General features: G+C 41.5%; 4 protein-coding genes across 9 annotated transcripts in view; 1 reads left to right on the top strand and 3 right to left on the bottom strand.

Moving 5' to 3' along the window:
- The window catches only part of gatd1 (glutamine amidotransferase like class 1 domain containing 1), a 7005-nt gene extending 2735 nt beyond the window's left edge, over positions 1-4270 (bottom strand). Inside the window, exons 1-8 of one of the 4 annotated variants that reach the window (XM_025003777.2) lie at positions 4099-4270; positions 3689-3804; positions 3090-3174; positions 2548-2739; positions 1863-1937; positions 1524-1544; positions 317-421; positions 68-223 (exon numbers count right to left, since the gene is read on the bottom strand). In XM_025003777.2, the coding sequence (XP_024859545.1) occupies positions 68-223; positions 317-421; positions 1524-1544; positions 1863-1937; positions 2548-2739; positions 3090-3173 (633 nt within the window). In that variant the 5' untranslated portion in view covers position 3174; positions 3689-3804; positions 4099-4270. Of the gene's footprint in view, positions 1-67; positions 224-316; positions 422-1523; positions 1545-1862; positions 1938-2547; positions 2740-3089; positions 3805-4098 lie in introns of all 4 variants that reach the window. The other 3 variants (XM_037978475.1, XM_017406203.3, XM_025003778.2) reach the window with 3 other exon arrangements.
- A 69-nt stretch (positions 4271-4339) lies between these two features.
- cracr2b (calcium release activated channel regulator 2B) lies at positions 4340-15890 on the bottom strand. Of its 3 annotated transcripts, none has more exons than XM_037978474.1 (18): positions 15752-15890; positions 13136-13392; positions 12938-13049; positions 12705-12852; positions 11798-11944; positions 11623-11719; positions 11445-11540; positions 11173-11360; positions 10260-10331; positions 8990-9044; positions 8084-8163; positions 7886-7991; positions 7654-7780; positions 6099-6180; positions 5875-5989; positions 5514-5624; positions 5314-5387; positions 4340-4701 (listed from the first exon to the last, which is right to left on the bottom strand). In XM_037978474.1, the coding sequence occupies exons 2-18, from the start codon at positions 13388-13390 to the stop codon at positions 4605-4607; spliced, it is 1962 nt and encodes a 653-aa protein (XP_037834402.1). In that variant the 5' UTR covers positions 13391-13392; positions 15752-15890; the 3' UTR covers positions 4340-4604. The 3 variants fall into 3 exon arrangements, with proteins under 3 accessions (XP_037834402.1, XP_024859419.2, XP_017261203.2); XM_025003651.2 differs by lacking the exon at positions 15752-15890 and adding an exon at positions 15682-15722 and having other exon boundaries at positions 5314-5390; XM_017405714.3 differs by having other exon boundaries at positions 4341-4701; positions 5314-5390.
- Positions 15891-16100: 210 nt separating this feature from the next.
- On the top strand, positions 16101-19162 carry tmem138 (transmembrane protein 138). Its single transcript, XM_017405574.3, has 5 exons — positions 16101-16224; positions 16716-17129; positions 17786-17957; positions 18095-18170; positions 18262-19162. The coding sequence occupies exons 2-5, from the start codon at positions 17002-17004 to the stop codon at positions 18372-18374; spliced, it is 489 nt and encodes a 162-aa protein (XP_017261063.1). The 5' UTR covers positions 16101-16224; positions 16716-17001; the 3' UTR covers positions 18375-19162.
- A 153-nt stretch (positions 19163-19315) lies between these two features.
- Positions 19316-20963, bottom strand: part of tmem258 (transmembrane protein 258) — a 4662-nt gene continuing 3014 nt past the window's right edge. The window contains exons 3-4 of the mRNA XM_017405575.3: positions 19557-19685; positions 19316-19464 (exon numbers count right to left, since the gene is read on the bottom strand). Of these exons, the coding sequence (XP_017261064.1) occupies positions 19559-19685 (127 nt within the window). The 3' untranslated portion in view covers positions 19316-19464; positions 19557-19558. The remainder of the gene's footprint in view (positions 19465-19556; positions 19686-20963) is intronic.

Here is a 20963-nt window from a genome sequence, read left to right as displayed (position 1 = left end):
GGGGGGGGGTGTTCAACAATGTTGAACTGGAATATTCAGCCATGCAGAGCCAATGAACATCTCCTACCTCCACTTTGTAGATGTTGGATGGATGGTCCCTGCGGCCGCAGAGCTCACTGGGAGTTTTGCAGCAGCTATCAGGAACAAGCCGCCCGTGCTCTGCTTCCTGGATCCACACGCTGTCTGTCCAATCTGAGAAGTTGTGACTTCCACAGCACTTGAACTGCAGGGGAGGGAAGAGGAAGAATGAAAAACTGTGTTTCATTTGACCAATTTTTCTGCAATCATGAAAGATTCAAACATCCCCCCTCCAGACCTCCTGCTGCAGCTTGTCAACAGCCTGCGTGATGCTCTCCTCTCCTGGCTGGTGGTACTTCTGCTGCATAGTTTCCTTCAGATTCTGTCTGAGCTCCTCATCCAGCTGTGAAGCAGGAGAAGCATTTTCGTGGAGAGAAAGAAAAAACATCAGACACGACTCCTCCCAACATATAAAAACAGCCTCTGGTCAAGTTTCTTTCCTCCCCTGTAACATTCCTGTCTACCTGAGCATTTGCCCACACATTACTAAAACTCTAAGTCCCTGATTCACCAGAGCAGTTTTTACATTAGCTTATAAGTTACTATGAAAAACAGCTGCTTAACTCACAAAATGCAAAGACAAACAAATTAAAGCCAGATCTTTTAAAATGGGGTTTTGTGGAAACATTAAGAACAATTAATAGCTTTGATACTGTAGATAGCTCTTAGAACGACTTGAGTCTGAAAAAACAGATTCATTTTGATTGGACTGACGAGCCAACAGCTAGTGCAAGTGAGTCTAAGACCAAAGTGGAAGGCTGAGAGCACAGACTGTGAAGAAAAGGGCAGAAGTCTTTGTTGAGGCAAGGCCAACGGTTAGCCAAACACAGACGGACATTTGGGTTGTAAGTAACACGGACAGTGTTCATTTGAGGACACAGCGACAAACTAAACAAGCAGTGTCGTGCAAAACTGTAGAGGTTTTAAATGAGCTAATGTAGGATTCTATCACAAATATATGACATTTTTGAAAAAGAGTTGGTTTATAAGCCTGAAAAAAAGCCCCTTCATAAGCCTCCTTTGGCTGGCCTCTGGGTTCTTTGACTGATAAGTCACTAACTGTTGATAACTACTTGACAGAACATTATTTCAAAAAAAGACAAGACTATCCCTTCTGTACAACTCCAATCTCCAAGTGCCCCAAGCTGCACCAAACTGCTACAGCTAGGTGCCACTGCAGCTATTACAACTTGGACATAACCATAGTTCTATGTCAAAAACTGTCTAATATAAAATTCACTGCAGTGTAAAGGTTTATAAAATCCTGTCCAGTCCTGTCAGAATTAAACTCTATTTTTTCCAAACTGAGGCCGTGCAAAAAAAATAACTACAACAGGTAAAATATTATTTGTTCAAAACCCTTCCACAAAGACCCATTTTGTAAAGAAAACAAAAAAACTGTTGAAGAAGCTGATGCAAAAGAGGAACACACGTCATAAAATTACCTGGTGGCAGAAAGGGAAACACTGGAGTGAGAACAAGGAGGAAGAAAGAGAGAGGTGTGAGAAGAATAGAAAAGAAGAACAAATAGAGAACATGCACAGAAAGGCACGCAGAGCAAATCTCACAACAGAGTGCAGCAACCCAGGCACTGTTGGGTGTTAGACTTTTGAAAGTAAGGAACTGAGTTTGAAGTCACACGAGGTGTAATGATGCACAGTTAATTTGCAAAGCGTGTACTTTGCAGTTGCTGCGTTGACATTTAAAAACACAAAAATCATCTGTGTCAAAAATGATGGTGGATTAAACTAACAGAGGTTAAAACAGGAGGCAAAGCACCTCACCTGTTGGTAGTTAATGTAAGCCAGGACTCCAGCAATGATCTCCAACAGGAAAATACACAGCAACAAAACCAAATACTGCAGAGAATAAGCAGAAAATATGCATGTATGAATAAGCTCAAGCTGAAAAACACACATTCCACCATCTTTATGGCAGTTTTCTACGCAAACCTGTGCTAAAGTGTGAAGGAAATGAAAGTTGAGACATAAAATCAACACTGAAACTTTTTGTGCATGACTACAACACCAAATCAAAAGTGAGACTGGGGAATAAATGATAAAACTGTGGAAAAGGAAGGATATGGAGACGTGATGTCTCAGAGTTTGTGCAGGTTTGCCGCTGAACCGTATCATCTCACTGCCTGTGTCTGCCTCTCCTTTACGCTTCAGTCTGAGCCGCCTATGATGCCCCTCATTCCTGGGGCATGAGTCGTGCTCTAAATGTAAACTCTTAAAGACACACTCTGCGTGACTTTCTCTGTTATATGTAACAGCACGTCTGACATGGATGCAGACCAGACAGAAGGTCACCAGGGATTAACTTTCAACACACGGCTCAGACTCTTAAAGATGTCTTGGTTTCTGATTTGACATATTGAAATAAGCTTTGCTCAAGTAAAACAAAGCAGTAAATAATCCAATATATATACTCCTGTTTGTGTTGTGTTATTAGGACTTATCACCTTACCACAATCAAAAGACTTCTCATCTCCTTTAGGGTGGCACAGCATCCGATCATCCCGGTCACGATCACGATGACTCCAGCGACTATCAGGATGTAGGCAGAGGTTGAGTAGAAGTTGGAGTTTAACAAACTGATGTAGTCGCTCTTCTCCACCAGAGTCCACACTCCCACTGCCAGCACGGCCCCTCCTGCCAGCTTCCACAACACACCACCATCGGCACAATTCAGACCAGATGCTCACATCAAGAATGCAGCAGATAATTCAAAGCAGTTACGACATTATTTCTAAAATATGATCAGAATGCAGACGGGACAACACCTTATTTATTTGCTGTAAGCTCCAACAAGCATGCAGCTAAATTTTGCAATCAAATGCATTTAACTTTTATTTTATTTCTCAAGACTGATAAGCGGCTGTGTTGTAGTATATTCTTTATTATTCATATCATGTATCTTTTCAAGCAGTATTTAATACATTTAATAGAAGGTTTTGTCACTTTTTGTTTTTATTGTAGGAAATTCTTTACATTTTTACGTGAACTTACCCAGAATAAAATGTTGAACAGGAAAAGTAGGTATTTCAGACAAATGACCCCGCATGAGTCTGATTTTTTGCCATGAGCTTCCATTCTGGACAAGAAAAGACAAATTAGGAGTCTAGAAACTGTTTCATACACACAACAAAACAAGAACAAATATGCCTTAAAAGATTTAGAGGATTTGGAGAATAAACACAAGATGTCCAGAATCTAGGTCATACTTCCCAAGATTGTTCTTTTACAGGAGATAATAACACTATCACACATCTTCCTCCTCCTATTTCTGCTTGATGTCAAGGTAAAGCTTTCCTTGAGCACTGTATCTGATTAGAAGTAGTTGGTTGTGGCCTACATCATGTGTACTTTAGGAATTTCCTCTTTCAGCCTGCATTAGTTCCACCTTTGGTGGAAAAAGGTGTTCTTGTGGACCGAGTTCAGCTGCAGCATATAAATGACCCTTTTTAAAGGCACGTCATCTTTGTTTATTCTGTTCAACTGAAGTGGAAATGAAAAGGGTTTTATTTTAAACTGGCATCAAGTTGGTGTAACTGGAGTGACGGAAAGAGCACAGGGATGAAATCAAATATGTTGTGGTGAAAACATACTTAACGACTTGTGTCACGTGTCAGCCAGCAGACAGACGTATGTTCCCCCATCTCGGTGACTTACACTGATTCTTTTACTCTGTGATTCTGAAGTTGGCTTTTATCCTAAACTGAACCTTTTTTTTGGGAAAAAAAGAAAAAAAACTTTCAAATCTGAGCAAAATGAGAGGTTGGGCTTTTAAATATCTCTCCTACACATGTGACTTAAAAGATACAGATTAAAGAAACGGACAAACATCCCTTGATAAACGTATCTAAGTTTATAATAAAATGTTTAAGGTTTGTACTAAACTTCATGTGCTAACGTTGCTGAAAAACAACAATGCCAATGCTCTCATTGAGTTATTTTTAACTCATCGTGTCATGGAAAACACTGCTCTCCCTCTTTATAGAGACCGAAACACTCCTACCTGGTTGTAGATGATGGACCTCAGAGCGTCTACGCAGATCCCACTGACCCCTCGGTCACTGTGTTGCTGTTGCTGAAGGTGAACCGAATACAGTGTCAAGTTTTCAGCTGACACTCAGAGCCGGGAGCCTCCCACACAAGCGTCTGAGCGTCTGTCCTCTTTTGGCTCCACAGGCAGGCCGTCCCCCCCACACACACACACACACACTACAAGCTACACAGAGTACTTGTCTGCCCCCATCTGGTTTTATACTCACATGGGTTCTCATGACACCAAAGTTAAGCCACAGCAAACAGAAGGAGTTATCAAAAATATTAAAATTTATTATTAAAACAACAATATGAAGTAGACTAACTATAAAGATGTTATTCAGTAAACTTGTTGACAGAAAAATGTCGTTGTTTCATGTTAAACCGAGTGGCCCGGGCACATAATAAGTCTTTGTTGGTGTGGGATGATGCTGAACCAAAGCCAGGGAGTAACAATTCTCTCCAAAAGTCCGAGCGCTACTTTTTACTGTAAAAACAGCAACGTCTTTCAGCGGTGTCCTCGGTCAGTAAAAAAGCATCTTCACACTGTTGATCATGCTTGGTAATCAGCATCCTAAAACGACGAAAACACAATTTAAACAGATCAGTCTGTAAAATAAACCACAACCTTTGAGAGGACAGTTGGGATTTCAGACCTCAGTGTAAGTGTAACAAACTACTTTCCATGCAACATGTTAACCAGATAAAACAACTGAATATGTGAAACACTGGTGAATTATTTTCAATCATAATTATTAAACTGCTTACGTATTTACTATTACTTAATCCATTGACAGCAACTTAATTCAGAGCTGTTTGAATTGTTACTGACTGATCTAAGAACAAGTAAAAAGTAAATTATTTTGTAATTTCTTACACATATCAAAACTATACGAGGTAGCATCACAAAAATAGCCATTTGTTGATGCTGCTTTGAATTTTTAATTAATTCGAAAAGTTAAAAGTAATGAACTAAATTTTGGAAATTTTGATGCATTTCTCATGACAAAATAGCTTAAACTACAGCTGATAAATTCACCTTAATATTGAGTCAAAAGCTCTCTGGAAGTGCCATTAAACCTGTCACTTAGTTTGGATTTATTTAAGTTAAAAACCAAATGCTGTAAATAGAAACATTCTGTAGGATCTGGTCTAATTGGAGGGTATTCAATAAAAAAAGTCCTACCCAGCCAGGTGGTCTATCAGCTGTTCCATGTTCTCTCCAGTCTTGGCACTGCACTCATAAAACAAAGCCTGGTACTGCTGTACAAGCCAAGAAGATGAAGAAAAATTTATTTAAATTTGATTTTTTTTGTTTTTTCGTCTTGACGCTGGCTTTAAGTGAATCACTGCAGAAAGATATTTGAATATTCAAATGAACCTCACCTCTGCCAGACTCTGACCCTCTGCTGTCGTCACCTTCCTGCTGCTGGGATTGTCTGCTAGGTCCAGTTTGTTCCCGACCAGCATCAGCACAGTCCCTTCGCACATCTTCTCCTGGGACGGACACACAACACATTATAGGACACACATTTCACTGTAGATACAGCAGTAGAGACAAAAACCAATATGCTGTCTGCCCTTTATCTAAAACAAAAAATAAATCGCAAAAACTGAAGAGTAGAATAGTTCTTTTTTACTTTAAAGCTAAATTGTCATTATGTGTTTAGTGGGATTTCCTTTGTGCATTTTCCTAAGTAATCTGCATGTTTATTCAAATCACAGTTTTGCATGATAACCAGCTTACCCTGACAGAGTCTATCCATCCTCTCGCCGCAGTGAAGGAGGCAGCGTGCGTTATGTCATACACAGCCAGGACGCCATCAGCCTTTCGGTAGTACTGCTCAGTGATACTGCGATACCTGAGAAAAAAAAAAAAAAAAACGAGTAAAAAGAGCAAAGTAAATTTAAATATTCTTTATGAAAAGTACAATTGAGTTTAAAGGAAAGAACGAGAGCCGCGTGTCTGACCTCTCCTGCCCTGCCGTGTCCCAGAGCTGCAGGGTGACCGTGGTGGAGTTCAGAGTTAGAGTCTTCATTTGAAAGTCTATACCTAAAAAATAATAAAATCATATAGTCTTCATGTAGTACTCTCCAAACGGGCAAATACAGCCACTCAAAGACCTTGTTTTTTTTTTATTCCAGCTTTGGGATAAGTACTTTCACTGACATGCAGTAATGTGAAGAACTGAATCGTTCTGAAGCAAAAATCTTTGATCCACAACAGGATCTGGATTCGCTGGCTGCATGGAGCCAATCTCTAAAAACGAACCCAACATGGAGTAAGGTGGTTTAGTGCAGGGTGTACACAGAGTCCATCCATCCACTCATTTCCTTTACCCACATAGAGCAAATTTCAGTGGTGATCCGGTCAAAGGTCAAGGTCACTGATCAGCCCGTGCTCTAACTCTGCAGCTGTCTAACAGGGATGTTAAACTCCACAGCTGGGTCATGGGTCAAGGGTGATCACTGTTGATTTCAAGGTGATGGGGTCAAAGTTCAAGGTCACAGATGACCTTGTGCTCTTACTCTGCAGCAGTGTAATGTAGGAATGTCAAACTGCACAGCTGGACACCTCATGGGTCAAAGATACCTGTTGATTTCAAAGCTCATGGGGTCTAAGGTCAAGTTCACAGGTAACCCCTTTGTTAAAAACTTGTCTCTGCTCCTACATGTGACCCTTTTGTTTCCTCCACCAAGGAAGTCCTGTCCTCGGTTTGTTTGTCTGTCTGTTAGCAAAGATCAGGTAAAAATTCATGAACAGATCAGGAGGAAATTTTCAGGAAATGCTGGGGTTGTCACAAAAATCAATGGATTCCATTTTGGTGGTGATGCAGATTATGACCCGGATCGCACTATTAATAATACATGCCTGTGTTTCAGATGAGCATGCAGCTCCGAGGAACAATGCTTCATCTTTCTGAGGTTAAACATAAGGTTAGAACCAGAGGTTTTCAGCTTTGACCTGTTCATAAAATTCAGTTCCAGTCATCTTCAGTCCAGCAAAGAAGTGCCATGTCCCACTTCAAAAACCTTTTTTTTTATTTAAGTGAGTCGAGGTGGTTTCTTTCAGCAAACTCTGAAACCTGAAGCTGTTTCCCCTCTGAGTAGGCCTTTAGTGAGCTGTAAGGTCATGAATCAACTGCTCCAAACTTAACCAAACGTCTCCCTCCCCTCTGCAGGGCAGGGCAGAATGTGAGTAAGTAGTGTGATGCAAGCCGAGGTCTTTCTGAACTGTGCCAGTTCATAATTTGAGATTTACTCTGTCAATTCAAAAACAAGAGTCAGACAGTGTGCCACTTTGAACCTTTTGCTGTTTTGCAATGATAAAAATAAAAATAGCTGTTTAATCATTTTACACAAAATAGTGCCATTGAAATTAGAAATGTGGGGTTTTTTTAGAGGTTATTTTAGATTTAGAGAGTCTAAACACACCTGCCTGTTCATGAAACAGATAATCATGGCCAGATTACAGTTCTATATTATGTAAAGGCTTGTGTTTGTATGGTAATAAAGAAAAGCTTACCGACGGAAGAACTCATGTTGCTGTAGAATCGTCCCGTGCAGCAGTGCTGGATGAAGGAGCTCTTACCCACCCCCGAGTTACCCAGAAATACCACCTTAAACACTCGCTGAGGACTGACAGTTTTGCTCTAAAATTAAAATAGAGGGGTGCCAAATTTAACCTTCTGCTTTGTCTGACATTTCAGTATTGTCCTCAAGTCGTACATTCTGTAGGATTTAAGGTTTTTGCCCACCTGGGTGTGCATCTGCTCAACACTTTCATTTACACATGACGGGCGGAGTGTCTCGGAAGAATCTGTCTTTTCGGTCAACTCCAACTCATCAGCAGAGCTCGGCCGTCTTTAGAATCAATGCATATAAAAAAAAAGTATAGGAGTTATTTTGTGTCATTATTGCAAAAATGGCGAATGTGTTCAATTTATGGTACAAACCTTTCCACCGGCTCGTCCTGCAGTAAGTAGCTACCTATGATTGAGCCTTTCTTCTGCAAAGCCTTTGGGACTTCTGGGTTCTATAATGTTCAATGGAAAGTGAGGCAAAAGAAACAAGTAGCATTAAAATGATATAAGTGAAAATAAGGAGTGATTGAAACTAAGCTACGCTATGGTGTAAATCTAAATCAAAAATGTATTTTCTGATTTGTTTCACACACATGCATCATCTGATGCAGAATACAAGTCCTAATGTGCCTTTTATTCTGCTGCAAACCAGTTCAGTATTAAATTATTTTCCCCAGCAACAGGCTTATTTCTTTATAAGATGAAAACATAAATTATAAGAAATACACCACAGGTGTTATGTTACAGGGAAAACAGTTTCTTGTTTAAATTTTATGCAACTTCCCTGTCAGATATACAACAATTAAGGGTGTTTAAAATTCAAAAAAATATCTACAGAGAGCATCTTTGGAAAAATATATTTTATTCGTTTTCTCATGGAATGTGGATGAGATTCATGAAATCCTACAGAACTTAGCAGAGGGGTGAGTTTAATTCACCTACATACAGGTTGTGATAAAGACTACGGCTAACAAACAAATAATTACAGTTATTTTCTTCAAGTTGACACAGCACGCAATAAATGTCTGTTCAGCACAACCCGTCGCTTCGCTGACTACATCCAGAGAAAAAACAACAACAACAACAACACAGCAACCTTAGAAATGATCAACCAAATAACAGCAGCTGCCCATGTGGTTAATCGGCGTCCAGAGGGTGGAGGAAAGCGCGACGCCTCGTTCAGGTCGGGTAGACCTGCCGGGTCCAGGATGCACAAGGCTCTTCGTTGAGGTAACACGGTGACGGCGAAGGAGAAAGGACAGAGTGTCTGTGACTAACCCTCTGATGTGATTGTTGGACGTCTCTCTCATCTCGCAGCCTTCTGTTCATATCCCTGAAACAACGAGAGAAATGCGTTTCATTATTATATTGTTTAAAAGATCATCTGGAGAGAAATTAGTGTCAAAATGGTCATTTAGAAAAAAACGTCTTCCCAAATGTTCAAATTAAACCTGAAACTAAACAATCTGTGTTGAATTGGCTGATTTTGAGACAATTTTGTGGTAGACAATAAATATATAATTAGGCAGCCATAATTTGCCATATAAATGAGATTTTCTGTAACTCTCTTTTCAGTTGGATTTTATTTGTACAAATACATGTGTGCAGTAACCTGAAGGATATCATTTGTAAATTTAATGTGACAGAGATGAAAACCCTGCATCTTGGTGCTACTTTTGGAGAAAAAAATAAAGTCTTTTTTTATTATTATAAACATTTTATTTTTAACACAGTCAGATTTTCAATTAAACAAAAAAAAAAAAAAAAAAAGGGAAAAATGTACGCTGGTAATTACAATTCCTGGAGAGAAAAATGGCCTAGAAAAAAAAAAGAACTTTCCAGTTTTTGACAGCTTGTGAACACAGTGTTTGTGGATTGATTTCAAAGTTATCATAACTTATGAATATTGGAAATAAAGCTGGCCATTTCATCCTAAGATTAAATTCCTGATCCAGTTTGTATAATATATGTCCTCAGAAGAAGACGATCATTTTATATGGTTAAAATTAAAAAAAAAATGCTTACCTCCATTTTGGCTTAAAACTCAAATTTTCCCTGAACATTACTTTAATGTTTGGTTTAGCAAAAAAATCCTCACATTTCTTTCAATAAATCTGGATAAATCAGTAAAGCACCAAAAATTAATCAGCTGAGTTGGTTCTTAATCATGCTTCCATTACACTGTCAGGACACTGTCAGATTAATGATTACTGGGCAATAAAATATAAAATCAAACAATTATTTCATCCTGCTGGTTTCCTTCAGGTAAGCTTGTAATCTTTGTGTTAAATAATTAGTCACTTTAAATAAATGGGACTGACTATTAGTGAATCTCCTAAAATTTACAGAAAACTAACGATCGCAGTTATACACCGTAACGTAAGACCATTTTGACACCAATTTTTTTTCCACTGGGAGAAGCAAAGAATATGAAGGCTCGAGCATCGTTCCACATGGATACCTTTTTAATTTAAAATCTAAATAAAAATTAACCCAGTGTCCAAAGCAGAATAACTCCTTTAAAAACAACAAACCAGTTTAAACGTACCTCAATATCTCCAGTTGTCGTATGAGACTTTCCTTTTCTTTCTTGATATTTCTTGACACTTTCATCACATTCCTACAGTAAATCAAAAAAAAAAAAAAATTTTGTTATTTATCTGTGGCATGTTCTTGTATTACATGAATTTAGTGAGTGTGAGGATGAGTGGTACTATCAAGATGAAGGTTTTTCTCTCTCAGTGAAAATATCTTAATTACAATAAGTAAAAATTAAAGGCTTAGCATTCCTTAAAGGAACGCATATCACCCGCCACCTTTCATGCCAGAGTTTTAGACTGAGATCATCCTTTAAATAAGATGAAAGAGTTGTCTTTGTTTAGGTCAAAGTTTGATAATAACTTTATGCCATTTAATATAATATTGCAAGATGGCCCACCCTGTATGTGTTGTGAATGACTTTCAGCTACTACCACACCAAATTCTAGCTTAATATCAGTAAAATTCACTGCCATTTTTGTGTTTTCCAGGGTCAGTTGGCTATGGTGGCCATCTTGAATTGGGTTGACTCCAAATGTCAATCAGTTGTTGGTGTGCATCTAATGATTATTTCCTGAAAGTTTCATTAAAATCTGTCCAGTGGTTTATGATATATTTTGCTAACAGACAGACAGAGTTGACTTCAAATAGTTAATGGCTGAATTTTCAACAAAGCTCTTGTACAAGCTGTTTGCGCTCAGATTGCATGTTGGGGATCAGTCTCAGCTACTACCACACCAAATATTAGCTCAACATCTGTAAAACTGACTGGGTTATAGGCATTTTGTGTTTTGTTTTGTTTTTAACGTCAGCAAATGGCCCGATTCAATTTTGAATCGGGTCATTAAAATTCATCCTGTGGTTCGTGACGTATTTTGCTAACAGACATCATCCCCCCCCACCTCTCGCCGCAGGACACTCACCGTTGCCGGGCTGCCTGCTCGTGAGCGGCGCTGATCTGCAGCGTGCTGAGCTGCCTCAGAGCTGACCTCAGCTGCTCCCTGCTGCTCTCCACCTGCTCCTGGAGCTGCACGTTCAGCCTCTGCAGCTGCTGGTTCTGCTCCTTGATGCCCACTTGCTCGCTGCTCAGCTGTCGGATTTTGATCTCGAGCTGATGAAACAAAAATCGGGCCCCGCCCCTCGTCAGCGTTAAACTCTTCTCGGGAACGACTTCGGCGCCAGCGGGAGGCCTCACCTCTTTCTGTTTGCTCAGTGTGCTCTCCAGCTCCTGCTCCCTCGCCCTCAGCTCCTCCTCCAGCCGCTGACCTCTCTGCTTCTCCCTGAATTGGTCCTTGATATTCAAATAAATTAAACACTTATAAAATCTCTCTCTTCTGCTCAGAGGAAGAGTGGTTGAGCCAGCCAGCGTGTACCTGCTCCTGATCCAGCCTCTTCTCCTTCTCCTCCCTGACCTGGATTTCCATTTCTTCATATATGGACCGGACCATCTGGTCGTGCTCACTCTCCCGTCTACAGCAGAGCAAATCAAAGGAATGAAGTACATACGCTTTCAGACAAACTACGGAGAATTAAGGCAGCGTGCAGCACCTGCGAAGGGCTTGTTCCAGATTGTCTCTCTCTCTGATGGTGTCCTGCAGATGGGACATGGCGAGGACCAGGACACCTTCCAGGGCGCTCAGCAGCTCCGGTCTGCCCCTCTGAAGCTCACACCACAGAGAGCAAAGCTCCTGCTGACTGGCTCGCAACACAAAAACACAACAGCTCACAGAACCGAAAACACAACATACAACCTACGACATATTCCAAAACAGTGAGATGAAATGACACTAAATGCAGAACTGTGCAAAACTCTTCAGTCGTTTCTCATTCGCTTTATTTTCCTTCCAAAAAGGAAGTGGTCTTGATCAATAGTGCTTCACGCTTTCTGAATGGCTTTCAAAGTATTTCTTTGGACCATGGCTCCTTTATCAAATTTTTTTTTGTGATTTCCTAAACCTCCTAACTCTGACCTGTCAATCATTTAGGTATAAAAATGCCTTCTAAACTCGGTGGATGAGCCAGAGTTGTGTCGACACAAAACAGACCGCTTACAGAACTCCTTTTAAATTAAACCTTTAAGACTGTCTGTCACAAAGACAGTTATTCACCGTTTTTGATTGAATTTTTTAAAAATATAACCAGAGAAAACATGGTTTTTCTAGATAAAACAGGATTTTAGCACCAATAAGGTGATCCCCAAAGAGTCATCAGCTGAAAACTTGGCTTACAGCAGATCAGTGGTTCCCAAAGTTAGGGTCAGGACCCCACTGAGGGTCATGAAACACCAAATGGAGGTCCTTGAATAAGCTCCAGATATCGACTTACATTAAAAAAATAATTGTTTATGGCCCATTTTCACCATAAGTGTTACATAGACTAAAAACAGTCGTCATAAATGAATCCGATTTTTACCAGGGGTCATGTGAGCTATAGCTATGCCAGTGAAAGGCCTTACTCTTTGAAGAGTTTGTCAGCTCCAAGCTCCGTCAGTATGTTGACAAATCTGACTGCAGTGGGGTCCCGGGACCAGTCCACCTCGTCTCCGTCCTCCTCTGCTTCATCTGGATGCAGCTCGGTCGCCTCCTCCAGCCCCATCAGGTCCCCTTCACCACGCAGAGAACAACGCGGGAACACGTGATGAGCGAACACAGGGGCTCGGCGCCGGTTCTGCTGTCGCGGTCAACTCACCGAGGCCTGTGTAGAACTCAACTGGAGTGAGGAACCCGTTGCTCTCTCGGTCCAGGCTTTCAAACACGGTCTCCAGCTGCTCGGAGGACAGAGGCAGCTCGCCCTGCAGCCTCTGGCCGGGGGGGAGACAGAACAGAGTGAGCTCAGCGCTGTGAGGACCAGCGGGAAGGTTTCTGCTCGAACGCGGCAGCTGCGTACCTGCATGTCCCTCTTGGTGATGAACCCTTTCCCCTCCTTGTCACACAGGACGAACAGCTCTTTGGCCTTGCCCATGGTCTCTGCCTGTGGGCTTGATGAGACTGCCTCTCGGACACGCGGTGAATGCAGCGGACTACGTCTCTGACCCGGCCTGGGGCTCCCGGCGGGCAGGCTCCGCAGTCTGGGGCTCACCGACACCGCTTCACCACTGCCCTGACCCACCAGGACCTCTCCATCGCTCAGCCACTGAGACATTCCTGAACAGAGACACAATGAATTCCTGTCAGCAAGCACAGATTAACTTCCTGGTTAATGTATGTGTGTGTGTGTTCATTTGCTTGTTGTGTTAGCAAAATAGCTCATGAACCACTGGACAGGTTTTAGTAAAACTATCAGAAAGTGATCAATGGATGTGCAACTACAACTGATTAACTGTTGGAGGCAACTATTTTTAAGATGGCCGCTACAGCTAAGCAACCTTAGAAAACACAAATATCTAAAAGTCGGCTAATTTTACAGATGTTGAGCCAAGATTTGGCTTGTCGGTAGCTGAGATCAGGTTTCAGCTACTGGTGTCAATTCTGCTTGTCTGTTAGCAAAATATCCCATGAACCACTGGACAGATTTTAATGAACGTTTCAAAGTAATCACTGGGTGCGCATCTGCAACCGATTAACATTTGGAATCAACCCAATTCAAGATGGCCGCCACAGCCAACTGACATTAGGAAACGAAAAATGGCTGCAACTGAGCCAATTTCACAGCTAGTGGTAGTAGGCGAGTATCATCCTGAACACATAATCTGAGCGCCACGCGTTGTGAAAGAGCTTTGCTTAAAACTTTGGCAATAACTGTTGGTGTCGACCCTGCTTGACTGTTAGCAAAATATCTCGTGAACCACTGAACAGAAAAAAAAAAAGTAATCACTGGATGAACATCTACACATGATTAGGTCGGGGAGTCAGCCCAATACATGACAGTCAGCACAGCTAATCAAAATTATCCATCACAAAACACTTACACTAACATAACACTGAGTAAAGTTTGGTGTGGTAGTAGCTGAGAGTCATCCACGACACGAAATCCAAGAGATCGCACAGGATGGCATCATTTGACCAAAACAGCTACAACTCCATATCTTCTCAGAATGAGCTGGTCTTAGTTTAAAACTCTGGCATGAAAGGCGGTGGGCGATATGCATTCCCTCAAGGAACGTTGAGCCTTTAAATCGAACAACATTTTAACTATGTTTCACTTGTCAAAAACACACTGCCCTGCCCTGCCCCCCCCGAAGACTCTCCTAAATGCTGCAGTAAACTGGGAGAAGTTGGCTGCAGGGCTACTCCCTTGCCAAATACGAGCTGCAGAGCAAACTCCCGTGGCTGCGCACATGATCAGCTGTCAGTCGCCTCCTGCACAACACTTTACAACACTCTGAGTATCTAGGATGAGCAGACGGCAGCTGAGGGAACCATTCCCGCACACGATCAACCCAAGGTGTGTCAGAAACGCACAGAGGCCTCAGAGATCGCAGCCCGCCGCCGTTCACTGTTTATTCAACAGGGGGGATAAGCCGCACAAAACGGCACCAGGATGTGCAGAGGGGACGAAAACAGGATGGTGTCATATGAGAAGAATTGTGTGTTCTTAAAGGGGAGGGCTGAGCTCTGCGGGACATGCAAATGGATCATTTGCAGTTTGCTTCGTCTGGGCTGCCACAATCACAAACAGATTGTACTCTAAAGAGCTAAGGGGGAAAAAATCACGCCTTTGGATTTTAAAGGACATTCTGATTTCATCAAATGTGATCAGCTCACTTATTTTTTACAGAAATTAGGCTCAAATTATGCTGAATTGAAGTCCAGCTGAGTATTAAATAAAATACTGTCAGGCTTTCTTGCTTCATCTGTCTCCTCGTGCTATCTCTGAAGACATAAAATATACATATATGAAAAAAACCCAATGTGCTGATAGTAGTAGTAAATTATCTCAGAGATGATTCGGGAAGCCTTCAAAATTTCTAATCTTTAGTACGTTTAGTACAGTTCCAGATAAGACTTGTGTACACAATGTGTGTTGAGGATTTCAGGTGTAAAGCTGGACTCTCCAGAGCCACACCAAAGGTCAAATAAACTCCAGTATTAATCAATGTCAGAGCCTGGCACACATGCAAGCCTCAACATTCAGGGAAAGTGATAATGTCAGCGATACGTAGCAGGCTAGAAGGAAGGGGGAAAAAAGACAGTGTTGCATGATTATGTGGGTTAACTTTGAGCATATGTTACACACTCTTCTGATAAAACAAGTTAAACAGTAGCTTATAGTTGTGAACATGTGCTTGTAATTGCTATAACAGTAAACGCAACCTGAACACCTGTATTGCATATGAGGTGAGCTCAGTTTGAGAACAGCCTTCAAGCTGGGGAAACTAAAACCAGCATTAAACTTTCATTAAAACAGAAGCCCCCACACACACACACACACACACGCACGCAGTGGTTAATTAACCTAATCTGTTATATGAAATAAAAGTTAAACATGTGTACTTCTACATGATCCGTGTTCCCTTTGCTGTATGTCAGCTGAGCGAAGTTGAGAAAAAGTTTGATTGCTCACCTGTCGTCCTCTGTCAGCAGTCTTCTACCTTTGATCAGCCTCGCCTCAGTTATGCCCTCAAGCTTTCACTTCAGCCGCTAGAGGGCGAGCGAGAGCCTTTTTACTTTTACCGTAATATTCGGTGTAGCGAGGAAGCTAAAACTCAGCCGCACCCAGTTGTTCTAGTTTTCATAAAATGGCGTTTTAATTTTCCGCTAAAGTATGTTAAAATTAGGGTGGATAGATATATTGACGCCTAAAATCACCGCTATCTTTCGTGGCCTGCGTTTCCGGTGCGTTCAGACGAAAGCGTTTCCGTTATTACGGTAAATCGAAGCGTTGCCATGGAGTTACGGAAATACAGACGTTACCGCTGGAAAAAAAATGGCTGTGGGTGCTTTGAGCGGGTAGCATTTTGTGTGGGTTAAAGTAGAAATATTTGAACTTTGGGTGCTTTTATGTTGTAGCTCGGGGTAACTTGTTTCCTTCACACGGTGAGTATGTCGCAGTCAAGCCCGGTTTTCATAGCAACAGAGCGCGGGTCAAAACAATGGACTGGTGTAGTAAACGATGAAGTTCAGTCGGCGGCAGCTGCAGAAACGAGCCACTTTTAACCTCTTTATCCGTCGAGCTTATCCACAACCCGAGCTAAATATAAACTACGCCGAGACAATCGTCATTAGGGGGTGTAAAAGTAGAGGAGAGTGCGACAAAAACAAAAGATTGTGATGCCCGTGTAAATTGACTTGGGTCAAATCTATAATCCCAGCTTCAACCTTTACACGTCTGCCTGTGTGAACATGTTGACCTTACGCGGATGGGTTTACTTCTAATTTAGCTGTCTGAGACGGAGGATAAGTTACATGAACTCCTCGTAGCACTGGAGGTGGCCACGGAGCTAAGATGCTGTGCGTGTTTGGCCTCGGAGGCGGACGATTTGCAGCTCTGCCTGGCAGTGTTTCACAGCTCCTGTTGTCCCTCGCAGGTGATGCTGCTGTCGGGGAGACCTTTAACACCAAGGATGCCAACATCAGGCAGCGTGTGACCGGCACCACTCTCCACAGTTTCCTTTTCATCTTGGACAGCAAACATGTTTCTTGACAGGGGAACATCTCAAGAGCTATAAAAAAAAAACTATTATGTGGATGGACTGTTTTCACCCTAAAGCATGTAGGTGGATGAAGCTGACTGAATAGATCTGCGTCACTGCCTTGAAGCCGTCCAGGAGAGCAGCCGAAAGACAGAAGGACTGTGACAGCCTGCCCCTGAAGATGCTCCAGACTGGAAACTACTCGCTGGTGCTGCTGATCCAGCTGGTGCTGTTGACCTACGACCTCTTCGTCAACTCCTTCAGTGAGCTCTTGAGGGGGGCGCCGGTCATCCAGCTCGTGCTTTTTATGTGAGTCACAGAACAGCGTGCTCAGAAGACCTAGAACCAAGTTTTGTCTGAACTTAGTTAGTCTCTTACGGCTTAGCAAATAAAGGTTTAAATACACTAAAATGCTCTGGGTTAGGTGCAGTTCAGAGACTACATTTGGGGGGGGGGTTAAATCACTCAATGCATCGTGTTGGCTTTTACGCATTCAAGAAATCATTTCTCCGTCATCTGATTGCTATTATGGACTTAAAGAAAAAGAGAGGTTGGGGAGCAGAAAACACAATCTTTGAAGAAGCTGCAGAACCTGAGAAAGTCCTCATGCGTTTGATCCATAATAAGTTTAAAATGTTGTCATTTACATAGAACTAAAAGTCGCTTACTTCCCAGAACAAATGTTTTAGTTTATCGCCCTCAAAGTTGCTTTATGAAACTCTTATTTCCCTGATTAGATTTGGTAACAAAAGAGAAAAGGAATCTGACTTCTCAACCACCACTACCTCTTTTTTTATTGGGAGAACAGCTGCCATAATTAATAATAATAATAGTAATGTAATACCTTTGGGGTTTTATTTTTTTATGATGTCTGATCATTAAACCCCCCATTAGAAACAGTCATTTCTGACTCAAATCAGTATAACTCTTTAACATCCAACCGTCTGTTGTTCGGGAAACTGCAGAATCCAGGACATCGCCATCTTGTTCAGCGTCATCATCATCCTCCTGATGATGTTCAACACCTACGTGTTCCAGGTCGGCCTCGTGTCTCTGCTGCTGGAGAGATTCAGGGCTCTGCTCGCCTTCTCTGCTCTCTACCTGACCCTCAGCATCTGTCTCCACTGCTGGGTGTTGGTACGTTCAGACACTCGCCTGCAGCTGCTTGCAAACTTCAGAGATATTGATCCGAGTTCAACTGAAACCCCTCCCTAAATGTAGAAACTATATCATAAACATTGTGGGTTTTTTTTTTTTGGTGGGGGTTGTTTTAGAACCTGAGATGGCTCGACTCGAACCGCTTCATTTGGACAGATGGTCTCCAAGCTCTTTTTGTTTTCCAGAGAACAGGTAATACATTCCAGATAACAGGTGGATTCATTTAAAGGTCTCCATCATTTATATGTATTTATATACAGTAACTACCTCTGTGTGTTAACAGCGGCTGTGTTGTACTACTACTTGTACAAACGCACAGCGGAGTTTATGGGCGACCCGAGGCTGTACGAGGACTCTCTGTGGCTGCGTGACGCGTTTGCCAGAACTCGCCAGTGAAGACGGGACCGTTTTACGTTTTAATAAGGGAAACCCCGAAAAGATTCACCTGACGCTCCACGAGTGGGCAGCCTCATCGGAAGCTCCGAATCATTTTCTACATCTTAACACACGCGGAGCGCAAAACAGGCTGACGCTGGAACACGGACGGGACTCGCAAACAGGTAGTGAATGGGACCAAGTGTCCAGATTTGTGTTTACTGGCTCCCCCACAGACAGGCAGATGGGTGGTTAAGAGGTTTACACAGGTAGGTGTACACAAGGATGGCACATGTAGTGTAGTTTTAATCAGGATTGAGGCTGGTAATCTTGGTGGCCTTGTAAAACAAACTGAACTGCGGGCTTAAAAGAAAGTTCAACATTTTAAAAGGACTGTTACATGTTTTACCTGCCTTGGTATGTTTGGTTTTTTTCCTGTTCTGTACCCAAGAACTTGTTTTAGGAGAGTTTATAGTGATAGTCCAGTTTGAACGTTTTGATATTCTCCTCAGAGGAAGAGAACACTTTGGCTGTTTTGCCTTATAAAATATTCCTATGTTCTGTTTACACGCTTAATGGCAGTTTAACAAGCCAATTTTTTTTACACAAACTCAGGTGGAGATTTTTGGAATCGTGTTCACAATGCTTTTTTGGAAATTGTTTTTTATTAAGTAATTCTTATCTAAATACGACGTAATCCTTTGTCACTGGGATAGTCAGTATTATCCTGAGACAAGGTGAGACAGGGTGCTCTATTTTTAACGCAAAGATTAATCAGGGATTGAGGTTTTAGGCGCCACTAGTGAAACACGCCGCAAATAGACATCTGTGTGACAAAATAACTTCCCGTTCTCAGTCAAGTGAAGCTGAAGTGCACTATAAACATTTTACAAAACTGCTACGCCTCAGTATTATCTAATCAGTAGCTTACTGTAAGCAGGCTTAAAGAAAGACACCAGAAGTTGTACAAATCCCCTTTACTTGTGAAATATCCAGAGTCCATCTGATTCCAAATATTGTCAGTGCCATACATTTAAATCCAAAATCCCGTCTTTGTTGTCTGTGATGTCCTTTATTCTGCTGGAATGTGTCATTATTTGCATTTAGTTACCTGGAAAGAAAGAAAACAAAATCAAAGAGAGTGCATCGTTAACAAGTCTGTCTCAGCAACATGAAGTCCGGTGAGCGGGATTTCAGACGTACCCTCATACGTAGATGCCAACCCACAGTAGTAAGAACAGCACGCCAAAGCCCATAAAAAGTGAAGCCACGAGGGAGATCAGCAGCTCTTTATACACGTCTCTTGTGTATTTTGTCGAAGTCACCTCATAACTGAGGAAGAGTTGAGGTAAACAAGCAAAAGTACAAAAGTCAACTAAAAACCCGTCCCACCTGTACTAACCAGCCAATAGGATTAGTTCTACTTAATTTTAAACAAAAAAAGACTTTTACAAACCTTAGTGATTTTACTTTAATTCCATTGTAAAATTAATGTTCTACACTTGAGTAAAGATTTATTTTTCCCCGAGATGCACCCAAAACTTACAGGTTTGACCGTCTCTGTGCAGAAAGATTGGTGTTCCTCATTTTGACCCTTTTTTTGTCTAAATGGCAAACGATTCTCATTAGCTTTTGCTCTTTAAAAATAGTTTTGTTCTCTTGGAGCAAAGCATATTCATATCACACTCACCAGCTATTTTTAAGAAACACAAAAGGATTTTTTTTCTTTTTAAATCAGACCATTGCTGCCTGTTTTTTCCCTGCAATAAAAGACAAACCAAAAAATGTAAATAAAGTAAATTCAACTTCTGCTGATAATTCTGTGTCTGCAGATCTGCATTTCTTAGTACTTAAAAAAAGGCAGCTGCATGTTGGGTAGGAATTTATTTCACATCTGTAAAAGTTCATTTATATTTGATGACATTATTGCTGTTAAAGGTTTCAGGAGCAGCTGTGCAGACTGAGCATCTGATGGGTGAAACAGACTGAAATAAAATCCTGCTCAATTACAGAGGATCTAATAATCTGGGGGTTTATCTGAATTCTGTCATACTTTCTTTTCTGTACAAGCATACTGCCATTCAATGTGTTAGATGGATTTTTGAAGACTTTTGAACGAATTAAAATGACTCAAAAACTAATGCAGTCAATTTATTTTTACAAGGAATAAGTAGAAAAGTCATTCTGATAATGCTGGACACTTAAAGACAAAAAATGTTTTGATTTTTGTACAATGAATATATGAACACATGCATTAAAATAAAAAAAAAAAGCTGGTTTGTGTGTTTTCATACGCATTTTTTAGGCAAATGTATCTTTCTTTCTGAATTGTAAATATTTCCTTCATTCAGAAATAAAAAGAATTAAAGCTGCAAGCAGCATTGGCGGCCCTCGCAGCTCAGCGCCGCTCCAGCCTTGCGACCGCGGGAGCTCTGGCGACCGCCGTCTACGCTCTCGCGCCTTTCCTGCACTGTCCACTAGGTGGCGTTTTCAGCAAAAGTCCCAAAATGCCTTCAGTCAGGATCAGTACCAGTCCTGTGCCATGCTGTGAACTTTGACCTTCCTACGTCAAACAGTTGAAGAGTTAGAGCACATTGGCTCTCGTGACCT

The sequence above is a fragment of the Kryptolebias marmoratus genome, linkage group LG11, assembly GCF_001649575.2.
Source record: "Kryptolebias marmoratus isolate JLee-2015 linkage group LG11, ASM164957v2, whole genome shotgun sequence".
Classification (NCBI taxonomy): Eukaryota; Metazoa; Chordata; class Actinopteri; order Cyprinodontiformes; family Rivulidae; genus Kryptolebias; species Kryptolebias marmoratus.
This window is presented reverse-complemented; position numbering and strand designations above follow the sequence as displayed.